Source organism: Herpailurus yagouaroundi, unplaced genomic scaffold (genome assembly GCF_014898765.1).
Source record: "Herpailurus yagouaroundi ecotype Mexico unplaced genomic scaffold, PumYag 77, whole genome shotgun sequence".
NCBI lineage: Eukaryota > Metazoa > Chordata > Mammalia > Carnivora > Felidae > Herpailurus > Herpailurus yagouaroundi.
Window position 1 is genome coordinate 3,917,294 of NW_024412388.1, and position 24,956 is coordinate 3,942,249.

The 24,956-nt window shown below is 57.2% G+C and overlaps 1 protein-coding gene across 10 annotated transcripts in view; it reads left to right on the top strand.

The window, feature by feature from the left end:
* The window catches only part of KCNAB2 (potassium voltage-gated channel subfamily A regulatory beta subunit 2), an 82,249-nt gene that overhangs the window by 32,947 nt on the left and 24,346 nt on the right, over nucleotides 1-24,956 (top strand). For 4 of the 10 annotated variants that reach the window (XM_040459635.1, XM_040459652.1, XM_040459636.1 and 1 more), the window contains exon 3: nucleotides 965-1,006. The exons of 2 other annotated variants lie outside the window; for them this stretch is intronic. In XM_040459635.1, the coding sequence (XP_040315569.1) occupies nucleotides 965-1,006 (42 nt within the window). Of the gene's footprint in view, nucleotides 1-964; nucleotides 1,007-9,490; nucleotides 9,724-20,733; nucleotides 20,961-24,956 lie in introns of those variants that run through there. 4 more of the 10 variants (XM_040459619.1, XM_040459631.1, XM_040459625.1 and 1 more) reach the window with 2 other exon arrangements.

The following is a 24,956-nucleotide window of genomic DNA, read 5'->3' on the forward strand; positions in this document are numbered from 1 at the left end:
GAAAAGCCCGCGATTTTCCCAGAGAGGTGAAGCCAGGATTAGACTTGGCCCTGACTCCCCTGAAATCTTGGAGGTGGCAGGCCCGGAAGCGAGTGGGGGACCCTCCCCAGTTCCTGTTTCTTTCTTACACATCACAGGCCGTGCAGGCCCCTTTGAGGGGGGCTCAGAGCCTTGCACCAGGAGGGTGGAGGCATCCAGCTGCTCACCAGGCACCCTTACCTCTCTAATGTAGGGGCCACCTCCCAAACCCAGCTCTGGGTCTTTCCCTTTGGAAAGTAGCCCAGGCTGAACCACAGGGAGGGCACGCCAAGGCGTTGGGTGAAGGCTGCTGTCCCGGGCACGGAGCACAGAACCCAGATGGCAGTGGTTGTCCTGAAAGATTGGGGCCCGGGCGGGACACCAGGGGGGGCCCATCGGTCCCGATGGATTGGGCCTTTGTCAAAAATTGTTAGGGCCTGATCCAGAGCAAGTATCTGTAGAGCCCACAGGGAAAGGGGGCGTCTCGCCTTCATCCAAGTCCTAAAAAGAACCGCGTGGTCACATGCAGACGCGCCAGCACATGGGGTGGCCGGCAGCTTCTCGGCTTGAGGGTTTTGTACTGTCGTTCTAAAGCAGGTTTCGTTAAAACCCAGACCGTCACCCAGAGGTTTACCTCTCGTCTTCGCTTCCCCGCCCGCCCCGTGTGGGGGGAAGGAGCCTGGGCGCCCGAGGACCCCGCGTCCGCCCAGGCGGGGCCTCCGCCTCCCTGTGCCACTAGGTGGCGCTGCCACCGAGCACTTGGTACGCGGGCGCGCGTCCTCCCGACCCACAGCCCGGAGCTGAGCGGGGAGGGGCCGGGCCGCGGGGCCGTCGCTGGTGTGTCCCGCGGGGCCGTCGCCTGCACCTCCCTGTGGCTGATGCCAATTGTGGACTCTCTCTCTCTCTCTTTCTCTCCTTTTGCTCTGTCCTCCATCGCTGTCCGCAGTACTCGGTATGGGAGCCCCAAAAGACAGCTCCAGTTTTACAGGTAACGAGCCCTCCGTTTTCCCTAAGACCCGCACGCTGAAGGCAGGGGAGCGGGTGGGAGGGCCACGCCCCGTGCAGGTCGGGTGTGCCGGTGACCTCTCCAATAAGACACGGGCTCCGGTGGCCTCCCACACGGCACCGTGGAAGGCTCTGATGAGCAGCGTGAAGCCGCTTCCGTGTGTGAGCTGATCTCTAGAGTTTGCTTGCGTTTGAGCAAACGGACTTGTGATACCTGCTCAGCCGTCTCCAGATCCACCTTAAAATCTCACTTGTGGGGCGGCGGATGTGGCTGTCTCCTGTTGTCTCTCGTGGGTTTGTGCTTCTTGGGTGATTGGAGCCAAAGAGACGGGGCAAACCCAACTGTTCTCCCCTTTTCTTTGGATGTGAGCTGACTTGTAATCAGAGGCGGATACCGCCTCAGGGGCGTGTGGCTCTGGCGCGACCCGGGTCAGGGGCGGACCTGCTGGTGTTTGTCTGGTGCGCCTCCCCGTTGCTGAATCAGCACAGCGTGTTCTTGGGTCAGAGGCTGTGCCCCAGAGGGACAGGGCGTCCAGGTGCGTCCAAGGCAGGTCAGCCAGCAGAGTCCTCCCGGGCGAGTCCCTTCGGCAGCCTGTAGCTCACCTGTGCAGTGGGGAGGGGAGCCACCAAGGTGGGTGCTCCTCGGGAAGGCTATAACTCCAGAAATTTACTTTGATTGACATTTCGGGAGCCCCGGGTCAGCCCCGCCAGCCTCAGGACCACGTGGCTCTTGGGGGCAGGACCCTGGTGCACAGTGTTTGTCCTGGCATTCGGGCCTGCGAGGTCTGTGTCCAGGAGCAGCTCCCCAGGGTCGTACACACCCACCAGCGCAGAGCCGGGGGCGGTCGCCGCCGACACCCCCCGGAGGACGCGGGGACCTGGATTCCCACAGCCCCCCCGCACCTCTGAGAGTGACAGAGGGTCTGGGTCCTCGGGCTGATTTCGCCACTACTCCGGTGCCTCCCGTGGGGTCTCACTCCTTACGGAGAACCCTAAAATGGTGACTGGAATTGTTGCTCGATGAGATTTTGCCTGAAATAGTTAGATCTGAACCTGGGCTTGCAGATGCTTTTTTCAGATGACACTTTTGCCATCATGTACGTATGACGGCATGGTGTATCAGGGCGAGTGCGAGACATTCGTCCCGGAAGGACTTGACCACTGGGACCAAACAGGCCTTCGAGCTGCATCCTCTGAGACCCCGGAGGAGAGGCGTGACAGGGTGGGTGGCGGGGCCGTGGCACAGACCGCCGCCTAAGGGGCCCCGCCGCGGGACGGGACAAGTAGATTGCCAGGTATCACAGAGCCAAAGTGAAGGAGGGTCCCACTCCCCTTGCTGGCCCTCGGGGCCCCACAGATCCAACCTGTTGTCCACTCCCTGGGGAGCCTTCTGGTTGACTCCCCCACCCATGCCCAAGAGGCTGTCTTACCCTGAGGCGAGCCCTGATGGAGAATTGCACCCCAGATCCGCCGACCTCTGTCCCTGATGCCCACAGGCTCTGACCGTCCTGCCCTTTGCAGCTCCAATGTGGTTGCTTCTCACAGACACCGAGGTGTCTCCTGTGGGGTCTCCGACTATGACCTCTAAAGAGGCTGCATCTGTGTTTAATGTACTGGGTGCCACTCGCAGTGGGGCATCCTTGTCACCTGGGCCCTGACACAGCTACCAGAGGGTTAAGTCCATCGGCAGCATCCTGCCGACTGACCACCCCTCCCCGAACGGGGCACAGGTGTTCAAGGTGTGCGCCCTGCCTTGGGGCGGCTCACGGACTAGTAAGGGAGGTGAGACCCTGTATCTGTCAGCTCTCCCAGAGAGTGCCTCGTAACAAACAGGCCCCAAACTCAGCACCTTACAAGGAGAAGCGTGTATTTCTTGTTTATGTGTCCGTGTCGGTTCATGTGGGCTCGGCTGGGTTTGGTCTGAGCCGCAGGTGGGGCCCAGGTGTTCATCCTCCCATTGTTTTTAACCAGAGGCTATTCCCGGCAAAAGTGCGAGAGGAAGAGCAGGATCATGTAATGTCTTCGAAGGCCCACGGTTGGAACCGGCACACTGCTCGTTCTTTTGGCCAAAGCAAAGCTCACGACCACGCCAGATGTCCGAGGGCAGGAAGATATTCTCCCGCCCTCCCACCCCAGGAGAACTACAGTCATGTGACGCAGAGGCGGGTAGAGGACCCGGCATCATAATGCAGTCTACCCCAGAACCCAAATAACTAAAATATCTAGAAGGCAGAACGTGTCGTGGGGGAAGTCTAAACAGCTGTTGGCGTTCCGAGGAAGGCCAGGCGTGGGCACAGCCCACTGAGAGTCGGGGAAATCTTCATGGAGGAGACAGCATGACGGCTTTGAGCGGGGCCTTGGGGGCTGGGCAGGCTCCTACATAGAGCCCAGGAGGAACCTTCCAGGAGATGCCTGAGCCACAGGCCACCTCTTGGAGAGGTGCCAAGAACAGGAGGTGGTGGTGACACAGACCGGCCGTGAGGGACGGGATGGAGAGGGACAGGAGGGACCGGAGGCCAGACTATAGAGGAAGATGGAGGTCAGAGGGGGAAGGGCCGTGAGTGCCTAGCAAAGGAGCTTGGACTGCATTCAGTGGGCAATGGGGAGCCATCGACGGTGTCTGAGCAGGGATCAGAGCTCTGCTGGGGCAGGGAATGAGATGACAGGTGGAAAGGCTGGGTGGGGGAGCCCAGGAATGATGGAGTGAAGGGCAGCAGGGCAGGAGGACAGGAAGTCAGGAACCATGTCCTCCAGGTGACTGATGGCTGGTGCTGAGAAGGATGTTGAGTTGACAGAGGGGTGCGGGGCCTGGGGGGAAGGAGGCGGGGTGTGTCAGGGTATGGCAGGCTGATGCCACCACCCAGCGGTGGGCCCTGTGACAGAGAGGCCAGGGAGCTGACGTGGCAGGTGGGCGCCTTTGAGAGGGACCACCCGGCCCCGTCGCTGGGGCCTCTCCAGGTAGATACCTGCTGGTGTTTGCCTGGCTTCCGCAGCCTGCTTCCCGTTTTGTTTGCTTTCTACTCCGGGTCCCGAGCAGCAGTTCCCCAGCAGGGTCGTAGACAGATGTAGGTTTGTCCTCGGACAGCCACTCAGCCTCCATCCAGGATCCCTCGTGCTGGAGGGTCGTGTCATGCTGAGACTTCTTTGGGATCCTAGGATGACAAGAAACGCCCCCGGGGTGGTGATTCTGGAACAGGGGCTCGGCATGGCTACTGCCCAGAGCTCAGCCTCAAACCCCAGATCAGAATGTGTGCCGCGAGGGGGGGGGTCCCTGCACCGCTGACTGCAGGGAGTGGTAGCGTGGTGTTCAAATAGCAGACTTCCAGAACTTTCTGGCCATGTAAAGGTACTGGCAGGTTAAGTACCCTTGACTGGGGCATGTCCCAGCAGAAGGGTGGAGGGACATCCGTCTGCCTTGCTGAGGGTCTCGCCAGACCCCCAGCCCCTTCACTGTGGGTGGTGGTCACGCGCTGTGGGACCCCTTACTGCAGACATACGAATGTGGTGGGGGTCCCGAGCTGCAAGCACGGGTCCTGGCCTCAGATCACCGGAAAGCAGGGCCTGCCGCTCTCCACCTGTGGGTGGTGTCCCTGGCCCTCGGGGGCACGGGAGGCCTGCTGGGCGAATGAGCCTCAGGCAATGCCAGGACCCCAGTGGGTGCCCCCTCCCAGCCCCACAAGCCAGGAGCTGGCCTCAGCCAGGCTGCACCGCGGGACTGCACTTCCCGGGCTTTTAGGGGAAAGAGATGCTGCTCGTGAATAATTCAGCCTTTCACTGAGCTGAAAACGCCCTAATAGACTAATGGACTCCCTGCCTCCAAACTCGACCCTCGTGGGGCGCTTCTCATTCACCAATTGCTTCTGACGTCCTACAGTGACACTCCCTAATGAACCAGCTGCCACGCCAGATCTGTGCAGCGGCTGGTGAACCCTATAAACTAGACTGTGTCCTTTTTAACGAGCAGACGCCAGGAAGGCAGGTGAGTGGCCCCCTCAGCTCCAGGAGTCCAGGGCAGCTGCTGTCTCCAGCGGTGGGGGGCGGGAGGGGGGGTGTTGCTGCTTGGGGACACGTGGCCCAGGAATGGAAGCCACAGAGGGACAGTATTGGGGGTGCATTTGGCTGATCCGAAATCAGATCCTCTATATTTTTTTCAAAACAGAAAACCTTAAAAAAAAAAAAAAAAAAAAAGCCAGCCCTGAGTAACTGCAAGGTGACAGTGGGAGGCAGGATGGTGGGCTTTCTCCCGCTTCAGTGAGCTGGCCTCCCAGACCTGCCGGCTGGGACCGTCCGTCTTCCTGCCTGGGGGAGACCCAGACATCCAGCCACACCTTGTTGGGGTCATCATTAGGATTTGGCATTGTCAAGGTTGCCCCGAGAATGACAGCAGGGAGGTTTGGCGGCTGTCAGGAAGGTCTGTCTGGAAACACATGGCCTAGGGAGCTGGGGCAGGGTCTGGGATGGGGGAGGCAGGGCGCTTGTCTGGGCCTTGGCTCGCTGATTGTTCTCCCGCAAAGGTGGTTTTGTTTTTGCCCTGATGCGCTGCTGTGCATTTTAAAGCTGCGCTCCGGAATGATGCTGTATTCCTTTGCAACCCCGCTTTCAGGAACTCGGGCTGGTTTCTCTAAGATCGAGACAAATGTCACCGTTTAAAAGAGCTGTTCAGGATTCCTTCCGAACCTCACATTTCATGCCTTGGTGGCTTTCCGTAAACAGACCACAGTTCAGAAATTCCAGGTGGAAGGCCCTTCGGGGCGGTCGTGGTCCCCACTGACTTAATGAGGTCGATGCCTTCAGTTCGGTTTTTCCGGGTCACGGTGTTCGTTTACTGGAATCCCCCTGAGCCCTCCCTCCACAAGAATAGATTTGCAAAAGGCAGGCCCCGGCTCAGGGACGAACCTATAGGCGCCTCATAATTAGCACTGGCTATCGAGGAGGGGGCGGGCTTCTCTTGAGATGGGGTGGGGGCTGGATCTCGAGGAGGAGGAACACGAGGTCAGGGTCACTGCGCCTTTGAGCCCTAGGAAGCAAAGGGCCTGAGGCAGGAGCCCCGGCAGTGGGCGCTGCCTTCTGGCAGTGTCTCCCCGTGGCCCCTTCGTCCAATGACCCCAGCCTGCCCCCAGTCATCCCGGGAGGAGGCTGGGAATAAGCCCCAGCGTGAGGCTGTCCAGGAGCTGGACTCTGTCCTCTCCCATGGGCTCCACTGCTGACCGTCAGAGCCCCTCTGTGCCTTCTGTGTCCTTCCTCCTCGGTGGGGTCTTGCCTCCCCGGAGGCGAGGAGGAACGTGTCCTAGCTCCTCTCGCACTGTGCGTGGCCATCTGGCCACAAACCTGCTCGTAGGCACCAGGTGCTCACCCCTGCGGCCCCCCAGCAGGGCCACCGTGCTCTCCCACGCCCCACCTCTCTGCGTCCCTCAGCCAGAGCCTGCCTGGCATCATGGGGACACTCTCCGTGCCTTCCATGCCCCCGGCGCTGTAAGGAGAGATCACAAGCAGGGGAGACCCCAGCCCCCACAGAGACGGTGCACCCTGCCCTGCCCCCGTCTCATAAGGAATGTGTGTTCTCTGCGAGACCCGGCTCGTTTATTAAGGTCTACGTTGATCCTATTCAACCTTTTCTAGTAATAACTGGTATCTACACCACTCCCTCGTATCACAGAAGCCCACGCTCACGTGTGCCCTCTCCAGAGGCCCACCCTGCCTTCCAGCCTCTGTCCCCTCAGCCTCGCTTTGTGTATGTCTGCCACCACCCCGATTATCCTAGCTGGTATCCCACACCACGCTGCAACACTGTTGACGGCCGCTTCCCCGCACACGGCATGCGCCCAGCCGCACCCACAGCCCCGCCTGGTTGTCTAGACAGCGGGTGCAACCAGCCCCTGCTGGGCCCACTTCACAGACATGGAGACTGAGCCTCGAAGCCGTCAGGGTGCCTGCTTGTGTTGCGCTAAGTGGGTGACAGCCAGGTGCTCAGCCACCCTGTCACCCCAGCCCCGGGACCCTGGCTGGACCTCCAGAGCCACGCCAGCCCGGATTGCTGTTTGTGGGTGGTGTCTTGAAAGCTAATGGTTATTGATCTCTGCCTGGCTGGGCCTGTGTGCCTGCTTCCTGCTCCCTGCAGCTCCGGCCTGCCAGGCTCTTCTCTCTGAGGACGGACCCCCAGGGAAGCCAGAACTGGCCTGCCTTTGCCCCCTGCAGGACGGGCAGCCGGCCACACTGCCACATCTAAAGCAGCTGCCCGACGCTGCCCTGCCCCCACCCCGGGCGGTGCTTGGAGGGGGCCAGGGGCCAGCAGGCAGGGAGGGAAGGAGGGGCAGCCCTGCTCCCTGGAGGCATCCGTGGCCCCATTTCCTAAGACAACCCCCCTCCTGGAGCCCTGCGCCCCTCCTCTGCCTCCAGAGTGATTCTCCTGGAACATGGGGATTTTCATGCCAGGGACATCCTCACCTGCTTTAGCATCCATCAGAGAGCTTAGTCCAAACCCTTGGGGGAGGCCAGAGGTCCTGGGCCCTGCAGGCCCCCTCCCTGTGGATCCGAGCCATAGTGAATGGGAGTCCTGGCCCCAGAGCCCGCCACCACACCCTCCAGGATAAGGCATCCTTCTTGGTGCCTTGGACCTGAGTCAGGGGGCCAGCCCACCCCTGCCAGGTGCTGTCCACACCGCCAGCCCAGTGGGAAGGCCCGGTCTCCGCTGTGGGCACTGAGCCTCAGTGGTAAAAGCGGACAGAAAGGTCCTGGCCCTCCTGGACCTGACCTTCAGGGGCTCAAATGCAACAAACAAACAAGATGATTAGAGAAGACTCTAGCAGGTCAGGTGAGGACACGGCTGTGGAGAGCAGTTGCAGCGGGAAACGGGGCTATGAAGTGTCGGGTGCTGGTGGAGAGCTTCCCCGAGGAGGGGGGTGGGGCCGCAGCCTTTGCAGCTGCCTCGGCTCCCAGGACAGCTTTCCCTGCCCTCCCCAGGGATAATCGGGCTTGTTCTTTCTTGGGGCAGAGGTGGGGACCACGCTGGTTCCTCCAGCTGCCAGGGCTGGGCTCCGGGACCCTGCTTTGCTGACCCAACTGAAATGATGACTTCCATGTCACTTTCTGTGCTCGGCGATGAGGCGGGGGTCGTCCTGCAGGCATCTGAGCCCGAGGGCTGCGGTCAAGTGCCGACAGGAGTCCCCGGATCATAGAGCCCCCCTGCCCCACGACCGTGTCCTCGGCACGTAGCCATGGTGCCACGTTCCTTGACTCACTCACTCACGTACATCCATTAACACAGATGGTAGCATTCCTTGCACACGCGTCTTCCTCTCTTCCTTTACTACTGTCTCCTAGGATTCATTCCGTTATCAGCCCATGTAGAGAAACCTCACTGAAGACCGCACAAGTCCCATCACTGGGACGGACTATCATTTATGTAACCTGTCTCCCGTTGATGGACATCTGTGCTGCTCTTAGTGTCTAAGAGAGTGTAGCCATCACTCAGAACGACTATTTCCTTTTTTAACGTTTCTTCATTTTTGAGAGACAGCGCATGAGTGGGAAAGGAGCAGAGAGAGAGGGAGACACAGAACCCGAAGCAGGCTCCAGGCTCCGAGCCGTCAGCATAGAGCCCCATGCGGGGCTCAAACTCACTGACGGCGAGACCATAACCTGAGCCGAACTCGGACGCCCAACCGACTGAGCCACCCAGCCGCCCCCAGGATGACTATTTAGTGATGGTTCCTCCCATTTTAGCCTTGCTCTCTCCCTGTCTGTACTGAACCCCCGTCCCCCCCTTGTCACCCCGCTCCTTACGTGCATCCCGTTCAGTCTTTTTACTGCAAAATTTGTGGATTGTGACATACTTAATCCTCACGGAGGACGGGGCCCAAAGAGTCTGCAGGTGCCACGGTGCCTGCGAGCAGAGAACGTGTGTGTGGATATCGTTTCCCTTGATGAGGCTTGCGAGCAAACAAATAGGGCGTTCCCGGGGTGGGCTCCCCTAGCAAAATCACACCGGCGTTTGCTTCCATGACGGATGTGCTCCTGCCCCTTCCGGGAGACAGGCCCGAACCTGGTTTTACCTTGCGAGCACCTCTGGGGAGCACTGTGACGTGGTGCCTTCGCTGCGGGGGCCCGGGCTCCCTGCATGTTCTCTTGCCTCTGTTTGCATTCGGAGTCCCCGCTTTGAGTTCTCACGCCTGGAATGTGGCTTCGCCAGTGCTTGTCTCGGGGCCGCGCGGGGCGGGGGAGGGCGGCTTAGCCAGAGTCCCCGGCCCGTGCAGAGTCAAGGGCTGACAGTGTCGTGCCAGGAGGCGTTTACACCCAGGGGCCCCGGCCCCAGGCGCCGAGACCCATTCCTGCCGCTCTAGTTGGAGGAGGCGTCTCTGCGGCACCCCTGCCCCGGGGCCGGCGTCCCGCGGGGCACCGGGGCAGGGCAGCGGCACCTTCGCTAACTCACGGCCACTCGGCGTTTCCCGTCTGGACAGCGGCGGCTGCCGGGCCGGGCGGTACCATGTTGTCCATGACGTACAGCGAGAGCCTGAGGAGCGTGAGCAGCAGGTGTCACTCGGACTGGGCCCTGCACCCCGTGCGCCAGACCGACACGCTGGAGCTGCAGCGGCTGCGGGAGGTGCGGGCGGCGGCCCAGGCCAGGAACATGGAGAGCTTCCTCCGCATGCACGGCCTCTCCCTGGACGGCTGCACCGCCCAGCGCACGGGCATGAAGTACCGGTAAGGGCCGGGCTGGGGCCGGGCGGGAAGGACTCTGCACAAGGCCGGAGCTGCAGCCCGGGAGACGGGGATCGATCGTGACATTATCGGATGTCGGGGTAACTAGTTTGTGTGTGAAAAGTCCAACCAGGGGCGCCTGGGGGGCCCAGTCAGTTAAGCGTCCGGCTTCAGCTCAGGTCATGATCTCGCGGTTCGTGGGGTCGAGCCCCGCGTCGGGCTCTGTGCTGACAGCTCAGAGCCTGGAGCCGGCTTCGGATTCTGTGTCTCCCTCTCTCTCTGCCCCTCCCTCACTCTCCCTCTCTCTCAAAAATAAATAAACCCCCCCAAAATTTTTTTAAAGTCCAGCCATACCGAAATGTACGAAGAAGAAACAAAAGTCTTTTCTCCAAAGGGTAGTCCTGCCCTCAAAGATAAGCACTGTTACCGGTTTGATTTATCCTCTGTGGGAGAACGTGGTTTCCTGAAAACGCTTTGCAGCAGGGGTTAGATGCATCGTTTCATTTTTCTTGAGGCACCACTGGGACAAATTAATCATGAGGGGTTGGCTAGACATGAATTAACGAGAACGTCTCTGGTCATCTCTAACAACAAATTCATCCTGGTATCAGAATCCCAGGCTGGGTCCTGGGGGCAAAGATGTGCTCCCCCGCCCCCCATCTGACCTTAAGCTGGGCTGTCCTCGTGGGAAGCGGCTTTCAACAGGCAGCCTCTGAATTAGCACCTACGCTTGGGTCCAGAGCAAAGGCTGTGGCTTCATGTCCCCTGTGTTCTCTGGGTGATAGGCACGTCGGGCTCACTCTCCTTGGAACTTCAGAAGGACGTTCCCTTTGGCTGGCTCATCTTTGAATTCAGCATCTGGGGCAGAGCTCCGGCGGCCGGCCCACTTTCTCCTGTGAAAGCCTCGGAGAAATGGCCAAAGAACCCCAGAGCTGGTGTTTGCATTCATACCTTACGTATATGCAGCTTTGCTCCTTTGTTAAATTTGAATTTCAGGGGCGCCTGGGTGGCGCAGTCGGTTGAGCGTCCGACTTCAGCCAGGTCACGATCTCGCGCTCCGTGAGTTCGAGCCCCGCGTCGTGCTCTGGGCTGATGGCCCAGAGCCTGGAGCCTGTTTCCGATTCTGTGTCTCCCACTCTCTCTGCCCCTCCCCCGTTCATGCTCTGTGTCTCTCTGTCCCAAAAATAAATAAACGTTGAAAAAAAAAAATTTAAAAAAAAAATTTGAATTTCAAATAAACATTTCCTTTTTTTAGTATAAGTATATCCCACACAATATCTGGGTCATACTTATGCTAAAACGTTGTTTATCTGAAGTTCAGACTGAACTGGGTGTCCCGTGGTTGATCTGGCAGCCCTAGACCCTTGGCTTCCATCTAACACAGGCCTCCCGGGGTTTTCTGGCTGTTCTGTGGGGAGGAGAGTAGAGACCTGTTGCTTAACATTTTCTCCTGTGGACAGTGTGTCTGGACCTTCGGTTCATTTTTTGAACGCGTGGTTGCCATTTAAAGAAACAAAACACTTCTTCTCGGAGTCCATTAGGTGGCAGAATTCATAAGGTTTTGTATTCTGAATCCAGCTGTGTGGGAGGGACAAAGCGTCAGCTACTTTGGCCCCAGTAAGTCCTAATTCTAATGGAGATTTCTCAAGACTGAGAAATGGGGGGCAGGGAGGAGCACTGGCCGTTAATATTTGTCCTTAATTCAGGAGATGTTTGTTAAGGGTCTGTTAACTCCAGGCAACCGGCCAGAAGCCACACAAACAAGATGGACAGGGTCCCCACCCTCACAGCTGGTGCGTCCTCATGTGGGGAAGCAGAGAAAAAAGCAAGCCACCACCCAAGGGCGTGAGAGAGGCCAGGCACAGCCCAGACCTTAACCATCTGAAAGGGAGACATTTGAAGATGTGGGGTAGAACCTTCCAGGCCAAGGAGACAGGGGGACATCTGAGGAGCAAAGAGAAGGCCCGGGTAGCTGGGCCAGAGCAAGGAAGGTAGAGGGCTGTAGGGTGAGGTGGGGCGGCTGGAGCTCGGCCTCCTCCCCTGGGAAGACCCCAGCCCCCTCCACTGTGGATACAGTTTATGATGGCGGTTGCAGTGGAGTGCATCGTGTCCCCAAAATTTCATGAACCTGAACCTGAACCCTGAACCTCAGAATGTGACCTTGTTTGCCAATAGGGCCATTGCCCATGTGATCAGTTAAGATGAGGCCCTACTGGGGGGGGGGCCTCGGTGGCTCAGTCGGTTAAACGTCTGGCTCTTGGTTTCAGCTTGGGTCATGATCTCACAGTTCGTGGGTTCAAGACCCACGCTGGGTGCTGTGCTGACAGCTGCGGAGCCTGCTTGGGATTCTCTGTCTCCCTCTCTCTCTCTCTGCCTCTCCCTGGCTCACTCTCTGTCTCTCAAAATAAATAAATAAACATTAAAAAAAGAAAAAAAGACAAGGCCCAGCTGGAATAGGGTGGACCCTAACTACAATGACAGGCGTCCTTGTAAGAATACCATGTGAAGACACACAGGGAAGAAGCCACGTGGTGGTGGAGGCAGAGAGTAGAGTGTCGTGGCCACGAACCTGGGAATGCCTGCAGCCACCAGAAGCTGGAAGAGGCCGGGAGCGTGGTCCCCTGGAGCCTCTGGAGGGAGACGGCCCTGCCCACATCTGGCTCTTAGACGTCTGGCCTTCAGAACTGGGAGAGAATCCATTTCTGTTCTTTGAATCCCCGTTTGTGGTGCTCTGTTATGGGAGCCCCGGGACACTAACATGGGTGGGTATGGGGACAAGGACAAATCTTATTTGCCTGACCCCCCCCCACTCAGCCACCAGAAAATCTGGGCCACATCTGAAATGTGGGGAACTGACCAGGGAGCTAAGTACCCAGAGAAAACTCGCTTCCCAAGTTGCAGAGGAGAACAGAAAACCACCGTGTCTTTAGCAGTTGATGGGCCAAAGGCTGTCACACCCACGCGGCCCTTTCTTTATCTGGCGGATTTGATCTTGCTGCATCCAGGGGGGTTGCAGTTATCTGGAAACAGGGGTCTCCACAACTAACACCAGCAGTTATTAAAGATCCCAGATAAATGCCGTTCCACAGTTAAAGTCCCCACCAGCAGTAGGGCTGCGACTCTGTTAAACTCGGTCTTAAATATTAATGTAAAAAAGATAATGCCTTCAGATAAGCAAGGGGACAGCTGTGCCCCAGGCCCGGGCGTTTTATCTGCCGAACCGAGCCTGCAGCTTGGGAAAAGCCTTCGTGTTAACTTCCTCCGCTTTTTAGCTTTCCTCAACTCTTGTGATTAAAAAAAAAAAAAAAAAAAAAATGCATCGAATTTTTAAATCCGCACAGTGCATGTGTAAGCTCCCCTCCCCACACCCACCTGGTGGTAGCAACGGGAGGGTCCAGAGATGTGGCCTCAGAGATGTGGCACCGGGAATGAACCCCAAATCCCCCCAGACCCACGCGGTCCCTTGCCTGCTCTGATTTCAGCTTAGACCCCTCTCCCTCCCACTCAGGAGGCTCCTTCCTTCTGTATCTCGAAGATGCTAAGCTCCGTCCATCCTCAGGGCCCTTGCACATTCTCGTCCCCCAGATCTTCTCACAGCTGGCTCCCTCCGTCAGTCACATCTTGGTCCTCTGGGAGACTTCCCCAAGTGCCTCGTCTAATAACATCCTCGCAGGCGGTCCTCGAGTGCACTGTCCTGTCCTGTGGTCATCCTCACATCCCCCTGCTGTACCTCTTATCTGCACTCCCTAAGAGCAGGGCTTTTGTCTGTTCCCAGCACCTAGAACATCTGGAGCCTCTATGGGTATGGCCTGGGTGGTATTGAATGCTGCTGGCCTCAACCCCCTTGCTAGAATATTCCCCTGTAAAATGTGTCTCCTTCCTGCTGCTTCCTCGACCACGGTTCTGGAGGCTGGGTCTGCGTCTCTGTTGCAGCCCAGATGTGGAGGGGGGTGGGGGGAGCCCTGGGCAGTGAAGCTTGGTCATCAGCCCCTGGTACACCTGCGGGTTCGGACCCTAGACCATGGGCTCTTGCCACGAGTCAGCACTTGTCACCAGGCACTATTTGATTTGTGGTCAGGTTCCCAGAGCGGATTCTACGTAGCTGTTCAGTTATTCGTAGGAGATCCCTTGCAGGTGGGCCATCAGAGAGGGCTTCCTGAAAGAGCTGAGAATCCAGGTGTGCCTCAGAGGGCAGGTGGGCAGGACAGGTGTGATTCAGAGGACCCGGTGGGGGGGGGGGGGGGCAGGAGAAAAAGAGCAGAGGCCAGAGAGGGATGACATGTGAACCAATCTCAGAAGCTAAGTGGGGGACAAGTCCACCTTGAAAAATGTCCTATACTGCGTTCCTGCCTCTGCCACAATGAAATACCACAAGTGGTGGCCTAAAACAACATTCTCTCACAGCTCTAGAAGCCAAAAGTCTGAAATCCAGGTGAGGGCAGGACCCCATGCCCTCTGAGGGCTCCAGGAGACGACCCCTCCCTGCCTCGTCCAGCTCCTGGTGGCTGCCAGTGTCCCCGGTGTCCCTTGGCTCATAGACGCTCCGGTCTCTGCCTCTGTCTTCACGTGGCTATTTTCCGTCTATGTGTATCTGCCCATCTCCTCACAAGGACACCAGGCATTGGATTTCGGGCCCACGCTGCTCCGGGACAACCTCACCTTTACCTGACTACTTCTACAAAGACCCTACTCCCAAATAAGCTCACAGATACGGGAGTCAGGACCTCAGCATGTTTTGGGGGATGCATTCCCACCCACAACAGGTCCCAAGGGCTAAGTCAACTCCTTGAGGCTACAGGGGCCCGGGGGAGTGTCCCGGGAGGAATCCGGGCTCCCTGCAGGTACCTTTGTGACCTTGGATGAGTCACCTGGCCTCTCTGTGTCTCAGTTCCCAGTCTGGAGAGTGGAGACCACAGGCATTCCTCACGGAATCGTCTGGAGGACTGCATTAGGCAGTGACATCACTGAGAGCTCCAGGCTTGGCTGTGGGTGGGAGAGAAACTCTGGTCCTGGGGATGTGGCTCCCCTGTCCTGTGCGGACAAGGAGCAGATGTGGAAGGGAGGGAAGGGAAAGAGGAGGGAGGAGGCGAGACCAGCCGGTCTTAGGGAAGAGCCGCTCCGACGCCACCAGGAGCTGGGAGGATGGCCGGCGTGGGTGACTTGTGGGTCTCCGTGGAGGGCCGGCCGGGCCACGGGGTCGGCATAGCAGCCACCGCGCCCGCCACGGAATAGGAAGGGCCGCGGCGGGCCTAACACCTCCACCAGTGGATTGTGCTGTAACCAGCTGACAGCACAGCCCGCCTGGCCTCGGGAATCAGGGGCCTAGCTGTTAGCAGTCCAGACCCCCAGGCCTCCACCCCGAGGTCTGAGGGGATCCACCCCTCTCGTTGGACAAGGATGGGGACCAGGATGCTTGGTTCTGTATTGTCCACCTAGAAAGGCAGGGTCAGCACAGCCCGATCCAATCCACAGACAGCACCAGGCAGCCCCCCGGGACTGCCCCCCAGCCCTCACCCTTTAATCCGGGGCTCTAAGAGCGGGAGCCGCTCCATGGGAGGGGCCCTGCTCACCCCGCTCACTTCCCACCCTGCCACCCCCGTGAATGAGGGCGGAGCCAGCGTCTGCCTTCCTTGCTTGACCCCTCTGTGCCTCAGTTTCCCCGGGGTGTGGCAGGGTGCGGTGGGAGTTCAGCTACACAAAAAGGGCTTGGCAGGACGGCTCAGTGAGCACCGTTTCGTTGATAGTGCGGTGGCCATTGTTGGTGCCTCGGAGGTGCTCCTGGCGATGAGGCAGAAACGTACCAGAAACACTTACTCAGGGCTTGCACAACCGCTTTGTACACGCATCAACTAAGAAGCAAAAGGAGCTGATTGGGAGCCACTTAGCCCTTTTCCCCTTCTGGTGACTGGGGTATGAGGTCCTGAAGGAAGCCCCCGAGAAGTCTTCGGCTCTTACCTGCCAGACGACACCTCCTCAAGGAAGGTCACTGGTCTGCCACCTTTTGCTCTTAGAAACCTCAGGGGCCAAGGACCTCCCATCCCACTGCCCCACTGGAGCAGCCCCCAACTTGTCAGCATTCCCCCCCCCCACCTCCTTGGGCAAGAAGTCACCTATGGGTGCACAACACCCTCCATTCGGCACGGTCCAGGCAGCCTCGCTGGTACAGGGGAGGCACCCGGGCCTCTACAGGACGCAGCCGCTCGTCCTCACTCTTGAGTGATTATTGCAGTCTGCGCTTTTATTTTATTTATTTTTATTTTTTCAATGTTTATTTCTTTTTGAGACAGAGACAGAGCAGGAGGAGGAGAGGGGCAGAGAGAGAGGGAGAGAGAGAGGGAGACACAGAATCTGAAGCAGGCTCCAGGCTGTCAGCACAGAGTCCGACGCGGGGCTCGAACCCATAAACTGGGAGATCATGACCTGAGCCGAAGTCAGATGCTTAACCGGCTGAGCCACCCGGGCGCCCCAGCCATCTGGGCTTTTAAAAGCCATCTTTAAAACTTTTGCTCCAGACCTCGAGGCCTCCGTGGGCGTCACCCTGCATGGGGAGAGTGCCCATCACCTCCCCACTGTGAGGCTGTCACCATTTTGGAGGAACAGGCTGCCTGGGCCCCAGCTTTCCTGTCTCTCCATGAGCTCCCGGGGCAGGTGGGGCACAGGGTGGATCCCAGGTGGCTGAGCCAGGAGCTTCTATTCTCAGAAGCTCTCTATAGTGGCATTCTGTGGACAAAGAGGAGAGCTTTGAGTTGGGGTGGCCCTGCCTCTAATCACAGCAGGAACTAGCTGCCTTGTTTTCACAACAGCAGGTACCACAGGGGCAGAAAAAGCACCACAGAAACGGTTCTGTATCCAAATCCACCAGCCACACTGACGCTTCTGCTCAAAGCCCATTTCAAGTCGAGCAACGCAGGTCTGGAATTCACCCTCTTGACCTAAACACGTTCGAAAGGAGCAGCCCTTTGGGGCTGACATTTAACCATGGCAAATTCTGGTCAAGGGTTTAAGCTTCCAGCTTTTCCCCTCTTGCCTAATTCTTGCGACCTCCTAGGAGTATTGCAAGTCGTGACCCCTGTTTGGGACAAGTGGAAAGTTACAGATTCTGGCCGGCCTTTAAAAACCTACCTGCTCCGCCTGGCAGTTCTCTGCTGAGGACAGCACCTGTTTGCCCTGGGTTTCCCCAGGGGAGTGCTGAGGTCAAATATTCATCATTTCTATGACACACTACAATGGGATGGAGTGAGGGCTGGGGCTCTATCACCAGGCCCTGCTCAGGAGTCCTGCTGACGTCTGAAAGGAGTGCGTCTTGCAGAGAGGAACCGGCGAGTGGTTCCCAGCCCCCTGATGTGTCGCTGGGTAGAGCGTCGTTGGCACTTGGAGAAGGAAAGGGTTACATGTGCTTAGGGAGCTGGCTTCTCTGAGGTGATATCAGAGGGCAAGGAGGACTTCAAAGGCAGACAAACAGGAAGGATGCTCTCACAGGGAGCAAGAGTGGGACTGAGGCCCAGAGACTTTTGAGGCAGGTGGCATTTTGGGGGGCAACAGCTTTATGGGGATATAATTCATATGCCATACATATGTTTAAAGTGTACAGTTCACGGGGCATCTGGGTGGCTCAGTCAGTTAAGCATCTGACTCTTGGTTTCAGCTCAGGTCATGATCTCACGGTTTGTGAGTTTGAGCCCTGAATCAGGCTCTGCACTGACAGTGTGGAGCCTGCTTGGATTCTCTCTCCCCCTCTCTCTGCCCTCCCCTTCAGTCTCTCTCTCTCTCAAAATAAATAAACTTTTAAAAAAATAACAATAAAGTATACAGTTCAGTGATTTTAGTATATTCCTAGAGTTGTGGAAAACTCACCACAATCAACTTTAGAACATCTTAAGCACCCCAAAAAGAAACACTATACCCACATTAGCTATCACTCCCCAGTTCCCAATTCCTGCCCCCCAGGTCCTGGCAACCACTAAGCTACTTTCTGAGACAGAAAGCTATGTCTCAGATTTCTATGATAGCTGTGAATTGGCCTATTCTGAACATTTCATATAAATGGAATCATATACTATATGGCCTTCGTGACTGGCTTATCTCACTCAGCATAATGTTTTCAAGGTTCATCTGTGTTGTAGCATATATCGGTGCTTTATTCCTTTGTATGGCTGAGTAACATCCTGTTGTATTGGCAGGCAGACCATATTGTGTTTATCAGTTTGTCAGTGGATGAACATGTTGGTTATTTCCACTTTGGGGCAATGATGAATAATGCTGCTGTGGACATTTGTGTTCAAGTGTTTGTGTGGGCATATGTTTTCGGTTCTCTGAGCACATACCTAGGAGTGGAATTGCTGAGTTGCATGGTGGAGCAGATGATATTTTACCCACTGTGGTGACTAAGTCATTGTGATTCTCACTTAACTTGGTGCTGCCTAAAGCACACCATCTGAGGCACCTCTGAGGAATGGTAAGATGCCAGATCTGATAGTTTGCCAGAGCGCAGAGAGATGAAATATATAAGGAAGAAAGAAGTAGAGGGTTTCCACATCCCCTAGACCAGGTACACAGCACAACCAGAAGCTCTTGATGAAACACAGCTTCCCAAGCCCAGCCCCAAAGCTGCTGATTCAGTAGATCAGGGGGGACCCAGGCATCTGTATTTGTAACAAACTCCCCTCCCGGGAGGAACAGAGGCAGGCTTTGCCCCTGCAGCCTCTTTGGCAGGCCTGTGGGCTCCCTGAAGGCCAGGGCCCCGCTCGTGGAGGGGCTCGGCACTATAGGTTGCCCTTTGATCTTCTCAGGCCCTGCCCATTCGAGAGGCTCAGGGAGGGCCAAGCAGGCCTGTGGCTTATGTGGGCAGGTAAGAGACTAAGGCAGAGCTGGGCCTCTGGGTCCTGAGGGCCCCCTGCTGGCCTGTGTAAGTGGTGTCTGTGACCTGCCAGGGCTGCCTTGGCGAAGGCCCCAACTCCATCCCTGGTCCAGGTATCACCCTCAGGGTGTGTCTCCTGCTGCTGCGTCAGGCCTGTGGCCCTGAGGGGGTCAAAAGGGGTACAGTGACCAGTGCAGAGGTGGAGGTAGAGTCTTGCACACGGGCCTGTACCAACTGCCACCTCCAAAAAGCCCTTCCTTCGGGGCGCTCAGGTGGCTCAGTCAGTTGAGGGTCTGACTCTTGATTTCGGCTCAGGCCATGATCCCAGGGTCTTGGGATCAAGCCGGACATCAGGCACTCTGCTGAGTGTGAAGTCTGCTTGAGATTCTCTCTCTCTGTCTGCCTCTGCCCCTCTCCCCCATTCATGCTCTCTCTCTCTCTAAAATAAAAAATAAAATAAATTTTTAAAAAACTTACAAAAAGCCCTTCCTTCCTGCTGAGGGATCATTCCATACCATTTGTGATCTGACCGTGCTCTGTGTTCTGCATTGGACACTGAGGACACTGAGGCCCAGAGACGAGGTCTCTTGCCCGAGGATGCCCAGCTCAGGAGCAGGGAGGCCAGACAGGAGCAAGGTTTTATTCTTAACTTCTGTGTCAAAAAGGCAGGGCCGAGGCTGAGAGCGAGTTCAGGCACCATCCATCGTGAACATCTTTAGGCGGATTCATCTTTGGACAGTCAGCTGGTTGGGAAGGGCCCTGTGGGTCCAAGCCGAGAGAGACAGAGAGGCTTCTCAGACCACGTCTGTCACTTTGTCAGTGGAGGCCCAGAGAGGGCAGGCCCCTTGCCTGCGATCACACAGCAAATTAACAGCAGAGCCTGAACTAGACCCTGATCACCTGTCTCCCATCTAGCTCTTTCTCTGCCCCCTCCTGCATGGCAAGAAAGACCCCAAAAGGCAGCTTTGGCCAGGGCTCACCTCACAGGATGAAGGTGGCATGTTTGGGGTCAGAGGACAAAGCCAGTCCCTCCTGCCATGGGGGGGGGGGGGGAGGAAATCTCCTTGGGTTTCAGGAAACCCCATGAGCTTTGTTCCAGGAGGAGAGCCTTGCTCCCAAGTCCATCCTGAACCCACGAGTGTGGGAAAGAAGGCTGGGGTCACGGGGACGGGTGTCCTCATTCACTCATGCATTCACGCATACGTTCCAGAGGCATTTACTGAGTGTCTGCTGTGAGCTAAGAACTGTGGAGTGCCTGAACTTCTCAGATCTCTGGCCCCACGACCCCCAGGCTTCTCTCCTCGGGTCGTCTAGACGGAGAGGTCTTTTCTCCACATTTCGGGTGATTCTCCTTCTCCTCGTGCTGGTGGAAGCCCCACTTTGCGGGGCGAGAACCAGAGGCAGCTGGGGGGGTTGGGGGGGGGGTGGCCCACGTCTGGCTGCCTGTCCCCGTCCTGGCCCAGCGGCTGTCAGCCTGGAGCAGCCAGGGCCAGCCTCCCGGGGATCGGCCAGGGCGGGCGGCGGAGCATCCGCGTCATTAATAATGAATCGCTAGATGCCTCCTGCGCTTCCCACCGGTCACCTAATTTACTTGGCGGGGGCGCCCGACGGCCCGTGGTGTGTAGAGCCAGGAGTTGGACTCTGGGAAGCCTGGGGAAACAGCTGCTCCCCTGAACCCCCCCCCCCCGCCCCCGGCAGCCCCCAGGCCACCACCCTGACGGGAGGCGCCCTCCCTTCTCCCCTCTCCCCTGGAGGAGGGCGATGTCACGCGGAGGTCGGGAGTAACCTGCAGCCCAGCCCTGCCGGACACCGCCGGCCTGGGGACTCTGGCAGCCAGAGCCAGACCAGGGTGAGTGCAGGGGAAGGACCAGCAGAGCCGAGAAGGATGTGAGCGGAGGAAAAATGGCACCGCCCCCACCTGGATTTCTGAGTTCCCTCCGATAAGGTCTTTCCTCGCATGCTTCTGGACATTCGATTCCCTTCTCTCGGACACCGCACAGGATTTTTCTCTCGTTGCCTTGGGAAATCCTCGCTTCCGGAAGGAGCGCCTCGCAGCTTCCTGGCTTTCTGGGATAAAGCCTTGTCCTGGGAACAGGAGGACTTCTAGGGGCAGTTGACTTCAGAGCCCAGAAGGAGGGGGACACAGCCAGGAGCTGGGCCCCAGCCTTGGCATGCAGGTGTCTTTTGTGTGCTCGGAGCACAGCCTCAAGGGCCGGGGCCCCGAGGAGCGGCTGGGCCGGCCGGCTGCCAGCAGCCCCAGCCTGGGCTCCCGTGGCCGCTTCCGCGCCGTGGCCATGGTGGCCCGGAGCCTGGGACACCTGTCAATGCAGAGCCTCCCGTGTGCCGGTGACGCCAGCGTGAAGCAGCCAGGGATGAAATATAGGTACGGGCTCCGGGGGTGGCTTCTCGGGGTCGAGGCTGCCTCCCCACCACCCCCATCAGGGAGAGCCGGGGAAATCTGCAATCCATTGTCAGATTTGGACACTCTGCGTGCTAAGAGGTGGCAGAGGGGGCGGGGGGAAGAGCTCCTAGCACTGGGTGGACTGGGTGAGAAACAACGTCGAGGCTTGGCTCACGTTCAGCCCCAGATTTCTTTCTTCACCACCACAGGGCTAAGATGTATGATGGTTTCTCTTCCTTCTGCCCGTTTGTTTCTTTTGTTGGGGAGTGGGGGCAGTGGGCGGTGGTAACAGTAGCCAAACCATCCATGTGATGGTTTCCAAGACTCAGGGATGCTTTCTCTTCCTGGGGACCACCGCCAACACCTGCCAGAGGGCCTCCTGCCCTCCATGCCCTCCCCTAGGTGGTCTTTGCAGTTAGGCCCTCATGACAAGCGTTGGTTTGCTATTCAGGGACCACTGGGTGAACCATGTGATGAAACTCATCTTCCAGACCCCAGGCCGGGGTCCTCCACAGGCAGGACCACCACTCGGCAGGGCACAGAGCGGCATCTGGACCCTCCTGCTGGTGGCTTAGCCCAGATTGCGCTGTGTACGTCTGCCTGGGCTCAGTCCGCCGGTACGTGGAAAGGGTGCAGAGCATGAGCGTCAGGGGCAGGGACCTTCCTCCCCCTCCTTGGATGTCACCCCTTGTCCACCCTGGGCCTTGCTCAGATGCTGGGCACATGCACCCAGGTGGAAGAGGAGAGTCCCCGCTTTGTACCAAGGACCCCTGGGGTCAAGGCCGGAGGGCACCTTGCTTGGCAGTCTGGCCTTTCTTACTATGAGTGTTTCTGTATGTCCACCCTTAGGCCTTTCTAGAATGATATTCCTGGGAGATGATGTTACAGCAAATAATCTGCCGCGGCTGGACCCGAAAGAGTCACATAGGCTCGAAAAGAGCCACAGAAGATTCTAGTTGTATTTGAGGAGAGTGTCTGGGTGTCTAGCTGGTGGTGCTGACAACTTGAAAAGTAATGGGAGATTCACTCCTAACACCTGAGATGTTTAGCTTGAACCTCCCCCAAAACCAATGCCTAAAGTCAGACCTCGCGTGAAAGAACCGTGTGGAGTTCCATGCCTCCCGGAGATGAATTTTGGAGTAACTCTGATTTCTTTTGCGCCTCTGCCTGTATCCCTTCCTTCCCTGGGTCCTTGGGGGTGTTTGATAATTCTTTATGAGCCTTTGGTGTAAAAAGGCTTGTGTTCCCAGCCTCCAAGCTTGAGGAGGACCATCCAGATTGGAATTCTCCAGTCTTGGAGCCCAGCCGGCTTATCTCCTTTTGTTAAGTTGGGATCAAAAGCTAAGAGTAAACAGACTATGTGTTTCAAGCTAGGTACCTGTTACGGGCTGATACTTTTACGTCAGTCCCGGGATCATTAAAGGAGTTAATGTGAGTGAGATCATTTCTTAAAATGTAAAGTGCTGTGTAAATGGAAAATATGGCTATTCACATGGTTTCCCTCCTAAGATCCTGTGGTCGATTAAGGAGTAAATCTCAAAGAGCCTGGTCGCTCAGGATTACCGCGTGTGCATATGTATGTGTGTGTGCATATCTGTGTGTGAGTACACACGTGGGCACATGTATGCATATATTTGCACATGCGTGTGTGTGTGTGTACTTGTGTGTTCAGGTATGACACATGCTGGAGGCAGGGAGGGCGAGACGGATGATAAGGGGGTTTGCAGTCCAAGAGGCTGGGTTCGGATCCCAGCCCCAGCACTTCCTAATTATGGGACCCCCCCACATCTGTCCTTACATGTGGCCTGGTGAGCTTTTCTGGACTACAGTGGTCGGGGGAGGAAGGCGGGTTCTACCTCTAAAGGAAACGTAGTTGCCTAGAAGCTGAAGTGGGAGCCAGAGTCCAAACCATTGGGTACCTACCCTCGGTGAGCACAGGGCACCTGCCTTACAGGTAGATACCTGCCCCTCCTGGGGTTGCTGCATAGTGACTGTCCCAGCGCCATGGCTTGGGTGCAGATGAGGGCTGCAGGGGGCCTGGTTATTTGCCCCCAACTCCGATCACCTTAGGAAGCTGGCCAGAGGTGGGGGAGGCCTCCAGCCACACCCTTTGGTGCTGAGGGAACAAAAGGTGGGTGGCCAGAGCGTCACATTCTTGCCGGAGGGCCCAAGAGGGGCTCCGTGGTGGGAGAGGCGTGATGCCAAGCCCTGTGAGTAAGCAGCGGGGCCTGGCCTCAGGGCCTGGGCTTCCCACCCCCCAGTTTCCCAACAAGCAGCCCTGAGACCCTGCGAAGGTCAGCTGCAGTCTGAGGACGAAGGCCCAGAAATCCAGGCCTGTTCTTAGGGAGCCTGGAGTCTGTGAGTGCAGCAGACCCGTGAACAGGTATGTTCCCTCCTCCCTCTTCCGTATGACAGCTGATCAGAAAGTGGCCTGGTCCCCAGCCCCGGTCCAGCTGAGGCTGAGATGTCTGGGGCCGCCCCCCCCCCCCCGTCGCGGAGCAGTCATGTTTGTAAAGCTTTTCGCCCGGAGGTACCCTGTCCCTTCTCATCCCTTCTCCCGAGGCCTGGCAGCGATGGCAAAACTAATACCATCATTTTATCAGGGAGACAACTTGAGCGGGGTAATTGCAGCATCACGCGGTGTCCTAGTTTCATTCGATTATTCCTGTGGGCGGTGGGTGGAAAAGCAGCTGGAGAGCCTGGGTCGGAGGCGAGGAGCCCCTTCTGGTGGGCGAGTTTCAGCCACAGACCCAGGTGGACACAGCCAGGCGTTCTGTACCCTCATCTGCCTGTTGCTAACGCCGCTCGTCTCCCTGAATGCGCAGCACGTTCAGGCATTTGGTTCCATGCTGGTAAAAGGGAACTCCGAGAGGACATACCTAACGCTTAGCCTTCCTCAGAGCCTGGCCGGGAAACTGCTTCCCACGGTCACAGGTGGGAGCCGGTTTTGCAGAGTCGGGAGCTCAGCCTCCCTTCCAGCACCTGGATTTATTGAGAGCAGGTGCCCGGGGCCCTGTGAACCGCTCCCCCCGCTGCCCGCCGGGCATTGCTAACGGGGTTCTGGGGGTTTTCGTGTCCTTCACATTTCCAGGGAAGGGGTCTGTAGCCTTTATCAGTTTCTCAAAGGGGCCTGTGACCTCCCCACAGTTAAGAACCACTGATCAGAGTCCTCTATCCTTTTTGCTTCGTTACCAGACTGCTTTTAAGCAATGCTCTGATTTCTCGCCACGGGTCCCTTCCAACTAGCGTGGGGAAAATTGTCTGCACCGTGAAATCGGCCCGGCCTGATGCATGGTCTACAGGCGATGTGCTTTGCCTTTCTTTCTTTCTTTTTTTTTTTTTTTTAATTACTTTTTAATTCCAGTGTATTTACAGACAACAAAACAAAAATTACCTTCCTGCCTAGCAAGCAACAGCAATTCACACACGGCTTAAAGAATGTAAGAGAACTCTCAAGTCACGTCTTTTGACCACTCAGCCCTTGGATTTCATACATACTCTATTTTAAATTTCTCATAGCAGATCTGAAGTTAAATCAAGTATTTTCCCACAGGCTTCTGGAAATGTGGTAACACTGTGTAAGGCTAAGGTATACCACATAAAGATCTGACGTGTGTCTGTGCACTATGAAAGGGTCACCACGATACGTATGGCGACTGTCCCTCACCTCACGCATCGTGCCTTCCTTGAGAGCAGCCAGAACATACGAGACATGCTGAGGGCACCCTCAGGTTATTTCACTGATTCCTAGGGGGAAAAAAAAGTACTTGACTGGTCCATTGCTTCTCGCGTGAGGAAAAAAAGGCCTCTGTCTGTGTTCTGTGCCCTGTCTCTTGGAAGTGGGACACATGCAGAGTCCGTGTTCTGTGACTCTGTGCCCCGGGGGAACACGTGTTATCTCGTGTCATCCTCTCGGCCGGCACTGTGAGCCCATTCTACAGAGGGGCACACTGAGGCATCACGAGGTTACACCGCACA